Source organism: Pelophylax lessonae (genome assembly GCF_965119305.1).
Source record: "Pelophylax lessonae genome assembly, chromosome: 3".
NCBI classification, from domain to species: domain Eukaryota; kingdom Metazoa; phylum Chordata; class Amphibia; order Anura; family Ranidae; genus Pelophylax; species Pelophylax lessonae.
This window is the reverse complement of record NC_138770.1, coordinates 495,341,188-495,361,359: the sequence shown is the minus strand read 5'-3', so window position 1 is coordinate 495,361,359 and position 20,172 is coordinate 495,341,188. Positions and strand designations below refer to the sequence as shown.

The following is a 20,172-nucleotide window of genomic DNA, read 5'->3' as shown; positions in this document are numbered from 1 at the left end:
TCTGTGGGGTACATAGAACTAAAGGGTTTGGGCTGGGATTGAAGAAAGCCAGCTGAAAGGACTCAGACATGCAACGGTCATTGCCACATCTCTGAAAAGCAATCCACCTCAATAGCTTTTCAGGGGGTGCTTGGCAGGTGGCTAGGAGGCGATATATCATCTCTTCACTGCCTGCTCTAACCTTGGAAATGCTGAACCACTGCACATGGTTGTAACACATTAACCCAGACTACATGTGTAGTCACCCTGAATTAGGCTGATGTCCCCGGGGCTGGCCATGATCACTTTCATCACAGCTTCTGTACTTTGTTAGAATATTAAGGAAGAATCAGGAGTACAGCGTAGGGCTGCGCATCTTCACTCGTCTCACGATTCGATTACGATTATCAAGGCAACAATTTGATTTGATTCCGCGATGCATCACGATTACTGCTCAAGGCCCATGCCCAGCCCACTGGTTTTCAAAAAGGTGAAAGTATCAGCACGACTATGTGTGGAATCGCACACTAGTATACAATATAATACTTGCAGCTGCTATATTAAAATGTGTGAATCACTGCACATAGAAGGATCATAAATGAATAGAAAGATACAGCGCTGCTAACATAAATGATGTGCAAAATAAGCAAAAAGTGTGCAAATGTTGCAAATATGTCCCGAATGTGCTAGTACAGTCCTGATGTGAGAAGTACTAGATCAAAGGGTATAAAAGGTGCTAATATTACCAAAACCAGCAGTGCAGTAATCCTATTGTGTATAGATCACCCTGCTACAATATTTTATAATATGATTATACCAAGTGCATATAAATATCAATAAATAATGTGCAATATATAAAGTGCAAAATATATATATATATATATATATATATATATACACCACTTAGCAGCAGTAATAAATATTAATCATAATCTAAAGTGCATAAGTGTGTAAACAATATCACTTGGTAAAGTGCATTTAATTATTAACCATAAATCAGGTGCTCCAGTGCTCTGTGCAAAAAACAAATCAGTCCTTTTGTTTCCTGTGCTATGCCTTACACCAGTCCATGCACATTTCCAGGCATGCAGAAGAATATTGGTGGTGGGAACCTTTTATCACCAAATACACCCCGTGGAGAAGGTGGGGGCTTACTGGATTAAATATACACTTGAGCCTTGTTGCAAATAAACCAACCATCAGCTGCATACAGGAAGACTCCAGGACTTAGGGTCCACTGCAAATAGCATCCTTTGCATCAACGCCTCCTACACAGCTTAGGGCAAACACAAGGGACTCCACATAGCGTAATTCGTTCACAACTTTTATTAAAACAATACCAGTTTAATAAACATCAGCGACTTCTAAATGTTTGGACCACACACTGTCCACTATATGTACTTTTACCGCGTGTCTGATGTTTACTCTCCTAACAGTCACAGTCCGGCAATCAGCAGGCGGATGGAGTCGGCGTGCGTGTCACTCTGGATTAGGGACTCACCCAATATAATATAGAAGGGGGAAAAGCAGTGCAAATTGGCAAAAATAAATCACAATATATAATACAGTGCAAGTGACATAGAAAACCTCTAGGGACAATAATATCAGTAATAGAGGTTTTCTAGAAGTTTTTTTATGTCACTTGCACTGTATTACAGTGCCTTGCGAAAGTATTCGGCCCCCTTGAACATTGCGACCTTTTGCCACATTTCAGGCTTCAAACATAAAGATATAAAACTGTAATTTTTTGTGAAGAATCAACAACAAGTGGGACACAATCATGAATTGGAACGAAATTTAACAAATAAAAAACTGAAAAATTGGGAGTGCAAAATTATTCAGCCCCCTTAAGTTAATGCTTTGTAGCGCCACTTTTTGCTGCGATTACAGCTGTAAGTCGCTTGGGGTATGTCTCTATCAGTTTTGCACATGGAGAGACTGAAATTTTTGCCCATTCCTCCTTGCAAAACAGCTCGAGCTCAGTGAGGTTGGGTGGAGAGCGTTTGTGAATAGCAGTTTTCAGTTCTTTCCACAGATTCTCGATTGGATTCAGGTCTGGACTTTGACTTGGCCATTCTAACACCTGGATATGTTTATTTGTGAACCATTCCATTGTAGATTTTGCTTTATGTTTTGGATCATTGTCTTGTTGGAAGACAAATCTCCGTCCCAGTCTCGGGTCTTTTGCAGACTCCATCAGGTTTTCTTCCAGAATGAATGGTCCTGTATTTGGCTCCATCCATCTTCCCATCAATTTTAACCATCTTCCCTGTCCCTGCTGAAGAAAAGCAGGCCCGAACCATGATGCTGCCACCACCATGTTTGACAGTGGGGATGGTGTGTTCAGGGTGATGAGCTGTGTTGCTTTTACACCAAACATAATGTTTTGCATTGTTGCCAAAAAGTTTGATTTTGGTTTCATCCGACCAGAGCACCTTCTTCCACATGTTTGGTGTGTCTCCCAGGTGGCTTGTGGCAAACTTTAAACAACACTTTTTATGGATATCTTTAAGAAATGGCTTTCTTCTTGCCACTCTTCCATAAAGGCCAGATTTGTGCAGTATACGATTGTTGTCCTATGGACAGAGTCTCCCACCTCAGCTGTAGATCTCTGCAGTTCATCCAGAGTGATCATGGGCCTCTTGGCTGCATCTCTGATCAGTCTTCTCCTTGTATGAGCTGAAAGTTTAGAGGGACGGCCAGGTCTTCGTAGATTTGCAGTGGTCTGATACTCCTTCCATTTCAATATTATCGCTTGCACAGTGCTCCTTGGGATGTTTAAAGCTTGGGAAATCTTTTTGTATCCAAATCCGGCTTTAAACTTCTCCAACAGTATCTCGGACCTGCCTGGTGTGTTCCTTGTTCTTCATGATGCTCTCTGCGCTTTAAACGGACCTCAGAGACTATCACAGTGCAGGTGCATTTATACGGAGACTTGATTACACACAGGTGGATTCTATTTATCATCATTAGTCATTTAGGTCAACATTGGATCATTCAGAGATCCTCACTGAACTTCTGGAGAGAGTTTGCTGCACTGAAAGTAAAGGGGCTGAATAATTTTGCATGCCCAATTTTTCAGTTTTTTATTTGTTAAAAAAGTTTGAAATATCCAATAAATTTCGTTCCACTTCATGATTGTGTCCCACTTGTTGATTCTTCACGAAAAATTACAGTTTTATATCTTTATGTTTGAAGCCTGAAATGTGGCAAAAGGTCATAAAGTTCAAGGGGGCCAAATACTTTCGCAAGGCACTGTATATATTGTGATTTATCTTTGCCAATTTGCACTGCTTTTCACACCTATATATTATATTGGGTGAGTTCATATATGTTTTATACTAGTCATTCTTACTAGCACCTTTTATACCCTTTGATCTAGTACTTTTCACAGCAGGACTGCACTAACACATATTTGCAAAATTAGTGTCCAGTGTGTAAGGGTTAATGTAAACTGATACCTGAGTGATTACCTTATTATCTCCTGGTCTTTTCATGGTCAGTCTAGTCAGTCTCATGCACTGCTGGTGGGGAGGAGGAGATCGGCAGACCAGAGTGCAGGTGACTGTGACTTTTGAGTGCACTGGCAGCCGGGCTGTACTTGGAGAGCCGGGATGACGTCATCCACGCATCAATGCGGCTGGTCCTCAGCATCGGATCCGAATCGCTCAAGGCCGCATCGTGATACATCGATGCAACGATTATTTTCAACACCCCTAGTACTCCTCATTCAGGGCTCCCACCTGCTACACCTGGCACCTGCCCATCTACCCACTTCCTGCACATGGTTGGGCTTCTCTGGAAGATCTATGGGCTGAAATTTGCAAACACATCTTCCTCTGCTATATGGGAGCCCCTCCTCCCCCTATCCAGGAAAATGTGTACTCATAATGCCAGACATGTCCTGCGGTTCCAGTTTGGGACAACTGTGGGAACACAGTCACTTACTTTGGTGCAGTAGGGGAACTGGTAGAGTCTCTCCTTGGATGCCACCCTGACAGTGCACAGTATCATTCCAGGGTTGGTCCTACTCTACAAGGAAGGCTTAGGCTCCATGCTGCCCATGGAAGGTGCCGGGAGGAGCAAGGAAAGTGGGAAGGTGAACACTGCAAACACAGCAAGTTGCTGCAAGCATTCCTTCTCCCGTAACTGCCTCTATTTTCACCTACTGGCACACTGTATGCACATCAGGGTTCCATTGCACAGGAGTTGTTTAGAAAGCACTGGGAGTATAGGACTAGTGTCAGGAGATATCAGTACTAGAAGGGAAGCCTCCCCTCACTTCCCAGGAGTGCCAGAAGTGTGTTCTCAGTCTCAGTGCCCGTTGGCCACAATGGACCCTGGCTCCTTCTAACAGAGACTCTGCAATTATGTCAGAGAAGAACAAGTGGCTCATTGTCCAGAGTCACCACACACACACACACACACACACACAACACCTGGGGCACGTATGCCTTCTGCCCAGCCCTTGCGCCAGGAACCACCCCAACATAGGGGGGTGCCTATTGAGACCCAGATAACCTGAGTTCAGAGTTAGTCTTGCCACAAATTAATAATGTGATTATTTAATCTGAAGATTTTTATTGCAATCTGTACATAAAGCTGAAATCAAGCTACAACACAACTTATCACAAATAAATTTAATTGCAGCAAATATTGTTTTTAAAATCATACATTATGATTAATATACAGATGTACAAAAAATATTAGTGGATACTAAGTGCTCATTAAAAGAAAAGTAACGAAAATAATGAAGCCATAAAGAAAGTAATATGAAAATTTTTACCATAATTCCGTGGTACCCCATTCTACTGACAGCCATTTAAAAATTGACAGCCATTTCTGTAGACTGAATTAATGCAGAAATACAAGATACTCTGTCACGCATACCTTTAATAGGAAATATTACCTAAAAACTGTACATCTTCCATATATCGTAAAGGCTGCCAGCATTATGTAAGCTAGGTGATGTGCAGTTCATATTCACTGTTTTTAAGGAAAACATTTATACTTGGTTTACCTTTTCCTGTTAAACTATAGACAGCTAAGTTTAACAGGAAAGGTAAACCAAGTATACATCTGTAATATACAACATGGAAAAGGTTTAAACGTAGGCTCTCATTCTATTTGCTCTAAAGAGATGCTGGATGTGCCCTAATGCAAAATTTGTGGGGAAGACCAATGAAGAAGCTGTATCAGATGCCTTACAGCATTAGCTGTGGGGATATATGCTTATTTCTGATGATGTTCCCTTTCAGCACTACCTGGAGCACCCTCCATTCTTCCAAAAGTGTGTCCCCCTTACAGTGGAGGATAGGCAAGCCCCTTTTTTCTGCATCCCACAATTAATAGGTGCTACAGAGGTGTTCCAAGTAGCACTTGGGTGGCGCATTGTAAAGAAAAAAAATAAAATAAAAATGTTTGCGCAGCTTTTGCTTTCAGTTGCTAAAGCTTTTCCTTTAAATTATTAATTTAAGTGTTGCTAATAGGTTCATTTTGAGAACTGTAAAACTGTTCTAAATCTGTGTATCAGAGATATTTTTTTCACTCAGCAATGGACAAGTGTCATGGTAACCAGTTTTTTTTTTTGTTTGTTTTACACACAGTAATCCTCTAACACAGGGGCATCAAACTCAATTTCATCGCGGGTCGCATCAGCAGTATGGTTGCCCTCAGAGGTCAGAAGTGCATTACATACAGCAAACAGAGTTCATAAGTGCGTTACATACAGTGCAGGGTTCAGGGATGCACTATGTACAGAATGCAGGGTTTAGGGGTGTGCTACGTACAAAGTTCAGGGGTGCGCTATGTACAGAATACACGGTTTTAGAGTGCAGAGTTCAGGTGTGTGTTGTGTACAAAGTGCAGAGTGCGCAACCCCATCCCTACCCCCAAAGTTTCCTCGCATTTCTCTCTCCTACCTAGCCTAACACTAGTACTTTCCTGTGTAGGCGATGCACCTTGCGGCGCGATCACTCTCTCTCTGGAGATCTGTCACCACTGGGAGTATGTGTGGAGGGATCTGAGCAAAGCTGTCCCTTGTAAACACAGAAGACTTCTGTGTCTACAAGTGACAGCGGGGAGCGGGAGAAGATTTAGCCTTGTTCCACCTGCATAAATGGGTGTGGCGGACTTTGTGTTTCACATATGTGCTCTAAAACAAGCAAAAGGGTGCTTTTGGATCTTCAAATAAGGTAGGTCATTATGTGGTTTGTGACAACCACAATGGAAGATTCAAAAATTATCTGGGTGTCTGCTTACATTTTTTTCATCATTTTTGTAAGTTACACAAACAATTTCAAAGGAAACATGAACTTAAAAAAGCATAGCAAATTGCCACTTACACTTGACAAATGCTCCTATGTGGCTGCATGTTGGCTCTGATCTCCTGTAAAGCACCCCCGGATCGCTGAAACCAGGGACTCTCTGTCATGCAAAGTGACAGCAGCTTCCATGGTCACTGACTCTAGCCACAATCCCCCCACTGGTTAGGGAGGCCAACTGTTGGCGTAATGAGCTTTGAGTGGAGTTAGTTAGACTTTTACATTGAATAAAATATGAATATGCTTTAGTGAGAAGCCATGATAAAATTAGTACAGCATAATATCTTTCTGGTCCAAAAAATTAGGAAGCCAATTTAAGTGATTTCAGAAGTAATGCCTCAGTAATGGTCATTATATTGCACAATCTTAGGGAAATCATCTGACCGGTCATATTTGTGCATCTGGCATACTTTTTTCTACCAGGCCCGGATATCATACACTTGTAGGTCTCCATGAACTGAGACCTCATTGATCAAACCCAGATCTTTGAATCGGTGCCTATAATCCACCAGATGATGTCCATTCACTGCAACTTTATATTGATGAGCTTCACAGTATATGAGGAGCTGCAAATACAGAGCAGACAACAAAATTGAATTATTGTGTAAGAATTTAGACTTAAGCTGGTGTAAATTTGTTAAACATTAGTTGTGCCAATTTTCTCACTCTTATAATTTTTAACCTTTGGTATACAGTAGTTCTTTTTCCAATACAGAATATTAATACTACCATATTTTCCAGCGTATAAGACGACCCCCAACTTTTCCAGTTAAAATATAGAGTTTGGGATATACTCGCCGTATAAGACTACCCCTCTTCCAATGCACACGCACACTAAATAAAAATGAAAAAAACATCAGATTTGATAGCTCACCTTCCTTTCCTCTCTGCCCTGCTGTAGCCATGAAGCTGTGTATCCCCATGAAAGCTGCTATCCCTGCATGCTGATCCAGTATCCATCTCCCCGTACTCCACACCGCTCACCTTCCTCTCCTCTCCGCCCACTGTAGCCATCATCTCCCCATACTCCACACCGCTCACCTTCCTCTCCACCCGCTGTAGCCATCCATCCATGCAGCTCCACCACCTAAGGGTTAATATGTGGCTGTATCGACTTGGCTTGTTCTGCCGAAATCCAGAGCATGCGCATTTGCGGCAGGGATACCAATCTCACAGGGAGACCTAGCAGACCTCAGGAGTGAGACGCAGGGACGCAGAGAAGGTAGAGTAATAGGATACAAGGGCGGGCGGGTCAGACTCTGGTCACATCGCTGCGCTTTCTCTCTTATTCCCATACCGTGGATTTTTTTGAGCCCCCCCTCCACCGCATATTCTCCAGTTTCTGCCTATAAGAAGATACCCGGCGTATAAGAAGACCCCCGACTTTTGAGAAGATTTCCAGGGGTTAAAAAGTCGTCTTATATGTCGGAAAATACGGTATATAGAATACTAATATTATAAGTTACAAAGCCAGTTTTTTGTTAATTACATTTTCCAGTCTTGCTAAAACATTAATTTTATACCTGTGTACATCAATCTTATACTTTATTTGTGGAGAATACTGTAAGCCCTTGTTCACAGGTCAAATCGCATGACAAGTCGCACTCTTTTGTTGGCAAAGGAACTGTTCAAATCGGTGCGAAGCTGAGTTTGTGGTGCCCATCAATTTAAAAAAAGTAATTCCTGTACTACTTTTGGTGATTTAATGTGCGACTTGCATAGACATCTGTGCCTGAAGTTGCACAGATATCAGCCAAGTTGCACTGACATGCGGCTTTGAAATCGCGCAATTTCAAGTGAAGTCACACGATTTCAAAGCCGCATTCAGTGTGAACCAAAGCTAAAAGGATTGAATTTTTTTTTTTTTTTTTTTTTAGAACATAAAACACCTTTTGAAACTAATCATTAGTTCTACTGCTATTTATTGAAATGGTAAATGTTACAGAGTACATTCAGATAATTGTATAAAAGGTATTCGTTATTTGTGCATACATGTCATGTTTAACCCGTAAGAATCCCAAAGTTTTACTTCTAAGGGATGCTACATATTATGTTTTATAAAAGGAAAATATGCTGTAGCACATTTACTGGTAAACCTAACTGTTCTTGATCACAATATATAAATAACTGACAGTATGTGTATGTATGCATATATGTCCAAACGATGAGCCACATGTAATCCAATGGTAGCTAATCTCAGCACTAACATCTGGCGGGCTTCCAAACACTACTACACACAGAAATCCAAAATGAAAAAGGATTAGGCACAGATGGACGCAATAATAATATTGTGTAATAAACTTTGTATCATTATTCTGGGTAATAACGTAAATTGTAATTTCATCTGTTCCATGTCCAGAGCAGATCTCTTCTATTGTACTGAACGACAGCCTAACCTTTTTCAATAAAATGTATTTCTCAAGATAACACTGTGTTCCACATGTCTACAAATCTTTCCTGAAATGACAAAATTGACTGGGGGGTGTTTTCTATCCACTTGTGGTGATAGCAACTCTTATTATGCAGACAAGTGTTCTACATATGGCACTGGTGTCCAGTGGTCAAGTATATATGCTACATGTCCCACACTGCTTCTTCTTTTGGCAGATAATATGACTAGAACGTTGCAGAAGACCACTTTGTCTGAAAGTGCTGGCTAAGGTGAATTGAAACTATATGCGTTTCAGTACCCGACACCGGTTGCTTCCCTGCATACAGTGGCTCCAGACTGTAAGGAGAAAGCCCTGGATGCTAGACCTTCTTCATAATTGCAGAGGTCAGCAAACCACAAACAGCAGGCTGTAGATTTAGCACCACTGACTCCATGGTTAGGTCTTTGTTTTTTCCTCCAGGCATATATATAGGGCATCTCTCTACCTTTTCTTGTTAATCTAACTAAATTTAGACTAGCTATTTGTAATAGAGTTAAGATACTTCCAAACACATCAAATGAAGGCACATTTCTCTCTTACCCGCGGAATATGAGATGAAATAACTATACGTTATGGTGAGAAGGGACTAAAAGGAATCAAAAATCTATCCAACCAAATCAGTGCATAGCAGAGTAAAGCCTTCTCAGGCCGGTTTTACTCGGGGAACCTAGTTGCTGTTGCTAGTTGCTTTTAGCTGCAGGTATTCTGCACTCCAGGCATATGTAGCTGAATGCGTTGGGGCCCAGATAGCCAGTACCACTCGGTGAAGCATTTAGCCCCAACCAGACACAGCATATTTTTGTCTGCTAGACTTTGACAGGGCCTCAGGCACTGTACCTTTACCTCCCAAGCGAACCAAAACGCCAGGATTGCTTGCACAGCAGTTGGATGCCCTATGTGTAAGGGGCCCTAAAAGGTGGCATTATACAAAGAATTGATTTAAGCCCTAAACAGCCAAATGCACATCTCGAGCCACTGGTGTATAGTTCAAATACAGCCTAATAATAATATAGAGCAATGTATATTTCAGGCATTTTGGCCATCATAATTGCAACGTATGGAAACCACAGAGTAGTGTTTGGGATCCAATGAGAAAGCATAACCATACAGGTTATGAGGAGAAGCAACTAAAGGAATCAAAAAATCTTCCAACAGAATCAGTGCACAGAAAAGCCTTTAATTAGAAGGTCTTCAGGTTTCATTTAATTTTGAACAAAAATGGTGCCCAGGACTTAAGTAGTTAAGCCCAAGCTAGAAAGCTGGTTTACCTGAACCACTAGCAGTGGAATGAGAATCAGAATCCCCATACAGGGTCTGTCAAGGTTGACAAAAAAAAAAGTATTTATCTTGAACTGTAGTCAAACATGAAGAGAAGCTCTTCCTGATGAACTGGAACCAAACAGAGGGATGGAGGAACAATTTCCAGCAATGGAACGACAGTCTGAGAAGAGACTAAGGAAAAGGGGCTGTCTCAAAGAGGGTTACCCACAGAACCACTTGATGCAGAAATCACATTAGACTGATCAGCCCTGGATGCAGATTGCCTGTGTCCAGGGCCAATCACTCACCTGTGATTGCTGCATGCGAGTGGGCAGGATAAGCTTCAGGGCTTAACTGCTTTTAATGGGGCTGCCTCTTGCAGCAAATTGCAGGAACCCCCGAATGCGAGTGCACCCTAAAGCTCCAGCGATCTGCTCCACACACTCTTATCAGTGAAAGAACAGCAGCCGCAGTGGAGGGATCAGTTTAAGAGGATTTTGACCATTCTTCGATGGTTTGATAAATTAAGGTCGCTGCCAAAAAAGGGCAAAGGGCAGGACCTGCCAGCGAGCATGGCAAGGGGGCTCCGTCTTATCTGGTGGAACTTAAGAGGAGTCTGGATGAGGAGTTAGAATCTATAAGTTGAGCAAATTGTAAGGTGCCCAAGGACTAATACAAATGTTGTAGTCCCTGGGGCTCAGCCTGACTGACCTGCTAATGAAGTAGGTCTTCAGAGACAGGGCTGAGGTAATGCCCGAAGCTGACTTGTTATCAGAACGGGAACCCAGTGCCTGAAGGTTACTTCCAGGCTAGCCCGGCAATGTCCATTCTGGCTAGGCTAAGGAAAGCCACGGTGGAAAGCTGCAATCATAGCAACCAGCTCTAGCAGTAATATAGAAAAGAGTTTAATTGATGAAAAAGCATGTGCTAGCAAGAAATGAGTTAGTCTTTTAACAAATGGTTTGAAAAAAAAAAGTCCATCCTCCTAGGATATTTGCCAGTATACCCTGGAGATGAAGGATTTTCTGTGCCCTTCAATAGAGGAGTACCAGAAAACAATATGTTGAGGGTATATACCAAGTCAATACAAGATGCCTATAAATAAATGTTCCATGAACCCCTTGCAAATTAAATGGATTAAAAATTAATATATTTAAACATGGACCCCTACAAAATCATTAGTGACTACTCAACAGTATGTACACCACAGTATAACATTTTTCCTGTTACCCCAATGAATATAATTCTCATCATTTTTAACTTACCTCAAAATACATGTCAGGAAAAAATGGGAATTCTTGCAGCTGCCTTTCCTCGTCTCCCCAGCTGTCATGCAGGTAAGAGTTTCTTACAAACACTTTCTCCTTCATACGTGGGTTCAAGTGCAAAGCAATGGTTCTTGAACCACTTGGCTTTAGATCTATAGCAAAGCTATCAATAAAAATAAAGCGTGAAAAACCAATTGGAATACTTGCAGTAAAAAAATTGTTCACATTAATAAGCATCTAAAAAAAATTACCTTTTTGCATTTTTTTTTACTTCTCCTTTTACAAGCACAGTTCTTCCAGGACCAAGAGCACTGGGCAGACTTTGCGTGCAAGGTACTTTCTAAAATTAAAAGAAGCATAGTATTAAAAAGGCAGTGGACAATTGTTTTAATAGATTAACCACTCCAGCTATGACACCTGTACACCCACTATGTAAATCCCCCAGGGGACCCAGTGCGCATAGCACTTGCCCCCTGTTTAATCTGTGCTGTGGTTCATGAGCAGCCATGTTGGATAACTGTCCCCTCCTCCCTCTACAACACTAGACGAAGGAATTACCATTCTGAGTGACAGCTCAGAGGAGAGGGAGCGTGATGGAAAGTGCCCATAGTGCTCGCTCAACTCCCTGCTAATTATGCGACCCCATGCACCTTTATATGTATATTAACTTGATTGACCCCAGACCCTGCTGATATCTTGTAGGAAATAAAAATTACGAAGCTGTTGGCTTGTTTCTTTCTAAAATACAGTAGCTGCAGGGAGCACTGTCATTCACAAAAACACAAGGTCACAATGCCACTTTAGCTACTACACTAGTCTCTCTCAAACAAGTGCAGTATCTGGTTTGTATCGGTCATTCACCAGAAAAACAAGCCAAAAATGTTAATAGTTTCTCTCCTCTAAAATAGTAGGTGTCTGATGTGCAAGCAGGGCTGCAATATTACATAGAGGGCTGTAGAGGGAGTGAGGGCTATAGTGCTGGCTGTAACTCCCCCATGAGAACGACTATAATTTGGTCTTCAGTCTGGGGAGGTGCAGCAGCCAGCATTGAAAGGGACACAAATGTTATTTTATTTTCTAACCACTGTACCGATTTGAACAGGGACAGGCTTGCTGTGCGCTGGGTCCCCTGGGAGATTTAACAAGCATTTTAAACCTGTGGTAATACTTCTTCCCTAAGATAAATAAGTAACCCAATAAAGTGTTTTGCGAGTATGTGGCACACACACTAGTTAAAAGGTAAACATAATTCAAACTGATGCCTCCAGTTTGTTAAAGTTGCTTCCAAAGCTTGGTATGTATCAGAGAGTGCAGAGAAAGCAGTGGTGAAATATTCCAACCAGTTGTCAAGTTCAGTCAATGGATTTTCCACAAAATAAAGTAAACATTTAAGACCCATTCACAACTGTGTTTTAAAGGGTCATAAAACCATCCATGTAAAATTAAATTCAAAGCAATGTCACAAGTCCTCTCTTCATTCAAATCTAAATTTTTCAATATCGTTTTGTCTCTGACTATCGATTGCTCCCTTCGCTATCCATGGAGGCTCTTCCTCTTCACTTCTAGTATCTTGTTACGCACAGTGCACCGCTCTCTTTTCACTATACTTCCCAGAAATCATTGTGTATGAATGTGCCCTCTACAGTACAGGAGAAAGTTTGTTCTCACTACACCTAGCTATAATACTAGACTATGGGCAGCAATTTGATGAATGCGAGCTATTGATTACATATAGTGCTTCTCAGGAGCATTTAGGAAGACAGCTACAGTTTCACATAAAGAGACCATGTAGCCACCCCAAGGAAGTTAGATGAAAGCATTTTAGAATGATAAAAAAACTGTGTATAGCTTCAGAAATAGTCCCCTGGAATGTAACGTGTAAAGCAGGGAGCCAAGAGTGATGTAATCTCATGAGTGGGCGGAGTTACCTGAACAACTCTTTTGGAGGACAGGAATATGAACATGTGAATAAACACACTGAAGATACTATAAATTGAGTTACAGTTCAGTGAATAAAATAAGCATTTGATCCCCAAGCAAAACATGACTTAGTGGTTGGTGGAGAACCCCTTGCTGGCAAGCACCTGGTTACCAGGTTTGCACACATCTCAGGGTGGATTTGGGTCCACTTTTCTTTATAGATCTTCTCTAAATCCCTACTATTTCTTGGCTGTCGTTTGGCAACTCAAAGTTTCAGCTCCCTTCCTTAAATTTTCTATAGGATTAAGGTCTGGACACTGGCTAGGCCACTCCATGACCCTGGGGGGATTCCAAAGCATGAGAGAGATCTCATTGTTAAAATGCATCAGTCAGGAAAAGGGTACAAAATAATTTCTAAGGCATTAGATATACCATGGAACACAGTGAAGACAGTCATTGCCAAGTGAAGAAAATATGTCACAACAGTTACATTACCAAGAACTGGACGTCCCTTCAAAATTGATGAAAAGACGAGAAGAAAACTGGTCAGGGAGGCTGCAAAGAGGCCTACAGCAACATTAAAGAAGCTGCAGGAATATCGATCAAGTACTGGCTGTGTGGTACATGTGACAACAATCTCCAGTATTTTACATATGTCTGGGCTACGGGGTAGAGTGGCAAGACAGAAGCGTTTTCTTATGCAGAAAAACATCCAAGCCCGGCTAAACTTTGCAAAAACACACCAAAGTCTCCCAAAAGCATGCAAGAAAATACAGCGGGTACGGAAAGTATTCAGACCCCCTTAAATTTTTCACTCTTTGTTATATTGCAGCCATTTGCTAAAATCATTTAGGTTCATTCTTCTTCCTCATGAATGTAAACATAGCACCCCATACTGACAGAAAAACACAGAATTGTTGACATTGTTGTAGATTTATTAAAAAAGAAAAACTGGAATATCACATGGTCCTAAGTATTCAGACCCTTTGCTCAGTATTTAGTAGAAGCCCCCTTTTGATCTAATACAGCCAGGAGTCTTTTTGGGAAAGATGCAACAAGTCTTTCACACCTGGATTTGGGGATCCTCTGCCATTCCTCCTTGCAGATCCTCTCCAGTTCTGTCAGGTTGGATGGTAAACGTTGGTGGACAGCCATTTTTAGGTCTCTCCAAAGGTGCTCAATTGGGTTTAAGTCAGGGCTCTGGCTGGGCCATTCAAGAACAGTCACGGAGTTGTTGTGAAGCCACTCCTTCGTTATTTTAGCTGTGTGCTTAGGGTCATTGTCTTGTTGGAAGGTAAACCTTCGGCCCAGTCTGAGGTCCAGAGCACTCTGGAGAAGGTTTTTGTCCAGGATATCCCTGTACTTGGCCGCATTCATCTTTCCCTCAATTGCAACCAGTCGTCCTGTCCCTGCAGCTGAAAAACACCCCCACAGCATGATTCTGCCACCACCATGCTTCACTGTTGGGACTGTATTGGACAGGTGATGAGCAGTGCCTGGTTTTCTCCACACATACCGCTTAGAATTAAGGCCAAAAAGTTATATTTTGGTCTCATCAGACCAGAGAATCTTATTTCTCACCATCTTGGAGTCCTTCAGGTGTTTTTTAGCAAACTCCATGCGGGCTTTCATGTGTCTTACACTGAGGAGAGGCTTCCGTCGGGCCACTCTGCCATAAAGCCCCGACTGGTGGAGGGCTGCAGTGATGGTTGACTTTCTACAACTTTCTCCCATCTCCTGACTGCATCTCTGGAGCTCAGCCACAGTGATCTTTGGGTTCTTCTTTACCTCTCTCACCAAGGCTCTTCTCCCCCGATAGCTCAGTTTGGTCGGACGGCCAGCTCTAGGAAGGGTTCTGGTCGACCCAAACGTCTTCCATTTGAGGATTATGGAGGCCACTGTGCTCTTAGGAACCTTAAGTGCAGCAGAAATCTTTTTGTAACCTTGGCCAGATCTGTGCCTTGCCACAATTCTGTCTCTGAGCTCTTCAGGCAGTTCCTTTGACCTCATGATTCTCATTTGCTCTGACATGCATTGTGATCTGGAAGGTCTTATATAGACAGGTATGTGGCTTTCCTAATCAAGTCCAATCAGTATAATCAAACACAGCTGGACTCAAATGAAGGTGTAGAACCATCTCAAGGATGATCAGAAGAAATGGAAAGCACCTGAGTTAAATATATGAGTGTCACAGCAAATGGTCTGAATACTTAGGACCATGTGATATTTCAGTTTTTCTTTTTTAATAAATCTGCAACAATGTCAACAATTCTGTGTTTTTCTGTCAGTATGGGGTGCTATGTGTACATTCATGAGGAAGAAGAATGAACCTAAATGATTTTAGCAAATGGCTGCAATATAACAAAGAGTGAAAAATTTAAGGGGGTCTGAATACTTTCCGTACCCACTGTATATTATGGTCTGATAAAAGGTTGAACTTTTTGGCCGGAATTCCAAAAGATATGTTTGGTGCAAAAACAACACTGCACATCACCAAAAGAACACCATACCCACAGTGAAGCATAGTGGTGGCAGCATAATGCTGTTTTTTCTTCAGCTGGAACAGGGGCCTTTATTCAAGGTAGAGGCAATTATGAACAGTTCCAAATACCAGTCAGTATTGGCACAAAACCATCAGGCTTCTGCTATAAAGCTGAACACTAAGAGGAACTACATCTTTCAGCAAGACAACGACCCAAAGCATACATCCAAATCGCCCAGACCTGAATCCGATTGGAAATCTGTATGGTGATCTGAAGAGGGCTGTGCACAGGAGATGTCTTTGCAAAAACACTCCAAATATGTCTGATTGCAAAGAAGAGTGGGCAAATATTGCCAAGTCAAGATGTGCCATGCTGACAGACTCATACCCAAAAAGACTGAGTGCTGTAATAAGATCTAAAGGTGTACTTGTATTAGTTTAAGGGTGTGCACACTTATGCAACCATATTATTTTAGTTTTTTATTTGTACTTCCCTCCACCTAAAAGATTTCAGTTTATTGTTCAACTGAGTTGTACTGTGTATAGGTTACATTAAAAAGGTGGAAAAAGTTCTGAAATAATTTATTTTTGTCTCATTTTTAAAAATCACAAAAACCTGACATTTTAATAGGGGTGTGTAGACTTTTTATATCCACTGTAAGTAATTTTCTGCACTGATAGGGGCACTAATAAGGCAGCATTGTTGGGCACTGATAAGTGAGCATTAATGGGCACTGATGAGGGCTGCACTAAGGCAGCATTGACGGGCACTAATATGGGCACTGATGAGGCTGCACTGATAAGGCAGCATTGCTGGGCACTGATAAGACAACATTGCTGGGCACCGATATGGCCACTGTTGAGGCTGCACTCTTTCATCCGTCTGGCGGATCCGATATAATTGGATGAAAATGGATAGGAGGTGTGTTTTCACCCCATCTTCCCATAGAGGACTGTGTCCCGAGCAGAGATGGATCTGTCATCCGCAGAGGATTAGCAGAATGATCCCCTGCTGAGCAAGCAGATTCCGTCCCATAGAGGTGCCTGTGTGAAAGGGGCCTTACTATGAATTTTTTTTTTTCCAGATACAATTATTTTATTAATGGGGGGCTTTGGAGAGACATCAGGGGTCTACAAAAACCTCAAACGTCTCTCTTTTTTTTTTTTAAGATAGAGAAAGTGACTGAAGAGAGTTCAGTCCCTTTTTCTGCAGGCTCAGCTGTATTACTTATGAATGGATGGAAGCCTCTGCATAGCTGCTCCCATTCATTTATACACTGGGGCATAGTAAACACTGTTAACTATGCCACAGTGACAGCTGAAATTAGGAGCAAACAGGACCGATTACGCACTATGCTCACCTAGGAAAGGAAGGGGGCTGGTAGACTTGTTTACGAGCCCCCCAGCTCTCCATCCCGACAGCGAGCAATCCAGGATCCCTCCCGAGCAGCAGCTGCAGCCGGCAGGAGGCACAGAGGGAAAGTTGGCCGGCTGCAGTGTGGGAGGGGGGGTTTCAGGGGCGCTACATTTTGTTTGCCCATGTGTGCCTCCCCTGCAGAATATAAGCCAGCGGAAGGCCAGAGGAGGGAAGCTGCAAGCTGTAGAGGAGGGCTGGATGGGTGCGGGGTTAGTGTACAGTGCTAGTGAGAGGTGCTGTAGGGATTAGTTAGGTGAAGAAAGGGGTGTACTTTAGGGTAAAGCAGGGGGAAATGTCAGTGTAGCAGCAGTGGGGAGGCACTTTTTTGGGGTTATAGTTCTGATCAGAGCTAAGGTTTTTCTGCTGAAAAACAGCCTTTTCCAACCTTTTTAACGCGGAGAAGCCCTTGAAATAACTTTCTGGCCTCAGAGAACCCCAGCTAAAAAATTACTATAAGTTTACAGCCTACAGAATATTAGCATGATAGTTAAAAGGGAAGAATGCTACATTTGCGGTCAATGGGAAAACGCCCACCCTTACAGATAGCTAAAAAGATCATTGGTGTCAGAGGGAACTTATCTGAGAGACAGAAATGGCTCATTGCTCAAAGAAAAACCCTAGTAACCTCTGGTGGAACCCTAGTAGAGAAAGGCTGCTCAATAGGGTCAGTAAACCCAAATCAGGAAGCGATACATTTTCTGTTTCCAGCCATAATAAATCTTCCATGTATGCCCTTCATTATTATTATTATTATTATTATTATTATTATTATTATTATATTGCATAATGCCTAAATTCCCCTCAAAGAAACTGCTCCCACAGGCTTTTGAGCTCTTTTTTTTTTTCTTTCTGCCTGGAAACTCCTGTTAGCCAATGTGTCCATGCACATTATGAGGCATATGCTCTTACAGGCAGAAAAAAAACCCCCACCAAACTCGTAGTTTTTTCAAACAGAAAAGTCGCCTAAGTGCCCAAAAACGCACGAAGAGCATTACAACTCTAAAAGAAGCTCAAAACACAAATAAAAAAAAGGGAGGGTTTGTGAAAACAAAAGAAAAAACGCTTATGATCAAAAACGCTCAATAAAAACGTGCAAAAGAGCACAAATAAAGTACAAGCTTCTTACAGCTGAAATGAAAGCTCAAATGCCTGTAAAAGCAGTTTTTTTTTTTAGCTGCATTGTGCATGAGCCCAGGGTAGCTCATTCTTGTGCCATTCAGTGTCAATGTACAAGACACTGTTCCTAAATATGGAGTACTGTACACTAGCAGTCAAAAGATTATACAGCTTTAGATTAATAGCAGCTCCTGTTGGTAGTACAGCCTCAATTGAACATCATTTTGTGACTCTGACCCCAGCCCTAGGAGAGAAAAGAAATCACAATGGTCATGTGACCGCTGACAAAAATGGAGGGGAAAGAAAATAGTATTTGGAGAAATGTTTTAAAATTTTCACTTAAAACTGCTTCTCGACTGTATACGGTATATATACGGCAGCAAGGCAGCTCTCCTGCACACTTCTGGGTTGGGGGCATCGGCGGCCTCCCACCCCCCCTGTGATTTTTTCAGTGGGAGCTGATCAGCGGGTACCACGGACTCGATGTCTGCCGGCACCCACCCATTATTGGTTACACAGGCAGAACAGCAATCTGCCTAAGTAAACAAAGCAGATTGCCTCTGTCAGAGGGAAAGACATTAATCCTGTGTTCCTGATAAGCAGGAACACTGATCTCTGCCTTCCCCCAGTACAAGCACCTCCCACAGTTTAGTATAGTACAGGCTAGGAACACATTTAACCCTTTGCTCGCCCCAGATGTTAACCTCTACCCAGTCAGTGTCATTAGTACAGTGACAGTGCATTTTTTTCTTTTAGCTCTGATCACTGTATTGGTGTCACTGGTCTCAAAAAGTGTCAAAGGGTCAGTTAGTGTCCCAACTGCCTGCTGCAATATCGCAGTCCCATTATAGGTCGCCAATCGCCCCCATTACTAGTAAACAATAAATAAATAAAAACAAAAAATACGCGCTTAGGATAGAACTAAAACAATACTTGGCTGCAGCCCACTTCAAAAAATACAGCCCTGAAAAAGGATGTATCAAATGTATAAAAAAGAAGAAGGGGAAGCGATTGGCGCTGCCTGATATAGGATATGAGATAAATGAATGGAGTGTCTTATCTAGTGATGATGGGTCTCTGTGTAAAATCAACCTATATGAAGCAGGTGGTAGTGGATTTCAATATATATATATATATATATATATATATATGAAAATGAAAAAACTAAAAAATGAAATCTTATATGTAGCGTATATACTATCAATGAGCATATACCGTGCCTGTGTACAAATAGTCCTATAAATAAAAAAAATAAAAATAAAAGTGACCAAAAATAAAAAGGTGCCAAGTGCAGCAGGTGTGCTTACCTAAGGTTTGTGTGTAGATTAATGAAAAAAAAATATATATATGTATCCGTAATTGTACATAAATATATGCAAGCTGCAAATTGGGTTGAATTTGTAAATAAATATATATGTGACAATAAATGCCTAGTAAATGTCGTACAATGTGTAATGATAAATTAATAAATAATTGATAAAGTGTGCAAATACACGTGTGAATCTAGTGTACAAATATAAATAAACCCCGCAAATAGATATAAGTATATATCAAAAAATGTAATCCGGCACTAAATATATGCAAATCCAGCAAAAATGAATAAATATGTGCAAATCCAACATGCAAATCCAGCAGTATGAATAAATATATGTATATATAAGTATAAAATCCAACAATAAATATGTGCCGATCCAACAATCACTGAAATGTGCAATCACAAATTAGTGCAGAAAGTGTCCAACCACTCTTAGTGGTGCAAAGTCCATACAAGAAATATTAAAAAATATTAAGGTGCTCTTTATAATAGCCCAGAGTGCCGTGAGTGGGCGAAAAAAAAAAATAAGGTGCTCCCCCTCTCCTGAGGTCCTGCGCTTACCAGAATCAGGTACCCCTACAGGGGTGGATCGCAGATCGATATTGGGGATCGCTCCCATACACCAACAATCCTATCTCTATTCCTGTTTGTCCTCTCCCA

General features: G+C 41.6%; 1 protein-coding gene across 1 annotated transcript in view; it reads right to left on the bottom strand.

The window, feature by feature from the left end:
• Positions 1-6,385: 6,385 nt before the first annotated feature.
• The window catches only part of LGALS8 (galectin 8), a 38,448-nt gene continuing 24,661 nt past the window's right edge, over positions 6,386-20,172 (bottom strand). Inside the window, exons 6-8 of the mRNA XM_082248930.1 lie at positions 11,514-11,602; positions 11,260-11,425; positions 6,386-6,868 (exon numbers count right to left, since the gene is read on the bottom strand). Of these exons, the coding sequence (XP_082105056.1) occupies positions 6,719-6,868; positions 11,260-11,425; positions 11,514-11,602 (405 nt within the window). The 3' untranslated portion in view covers positions 6,386-6,718. The remainder of the gene's footprint in view (positions 6,869-11,259; positions 11,426-11,513; positions 11,603-20,172) is intronic.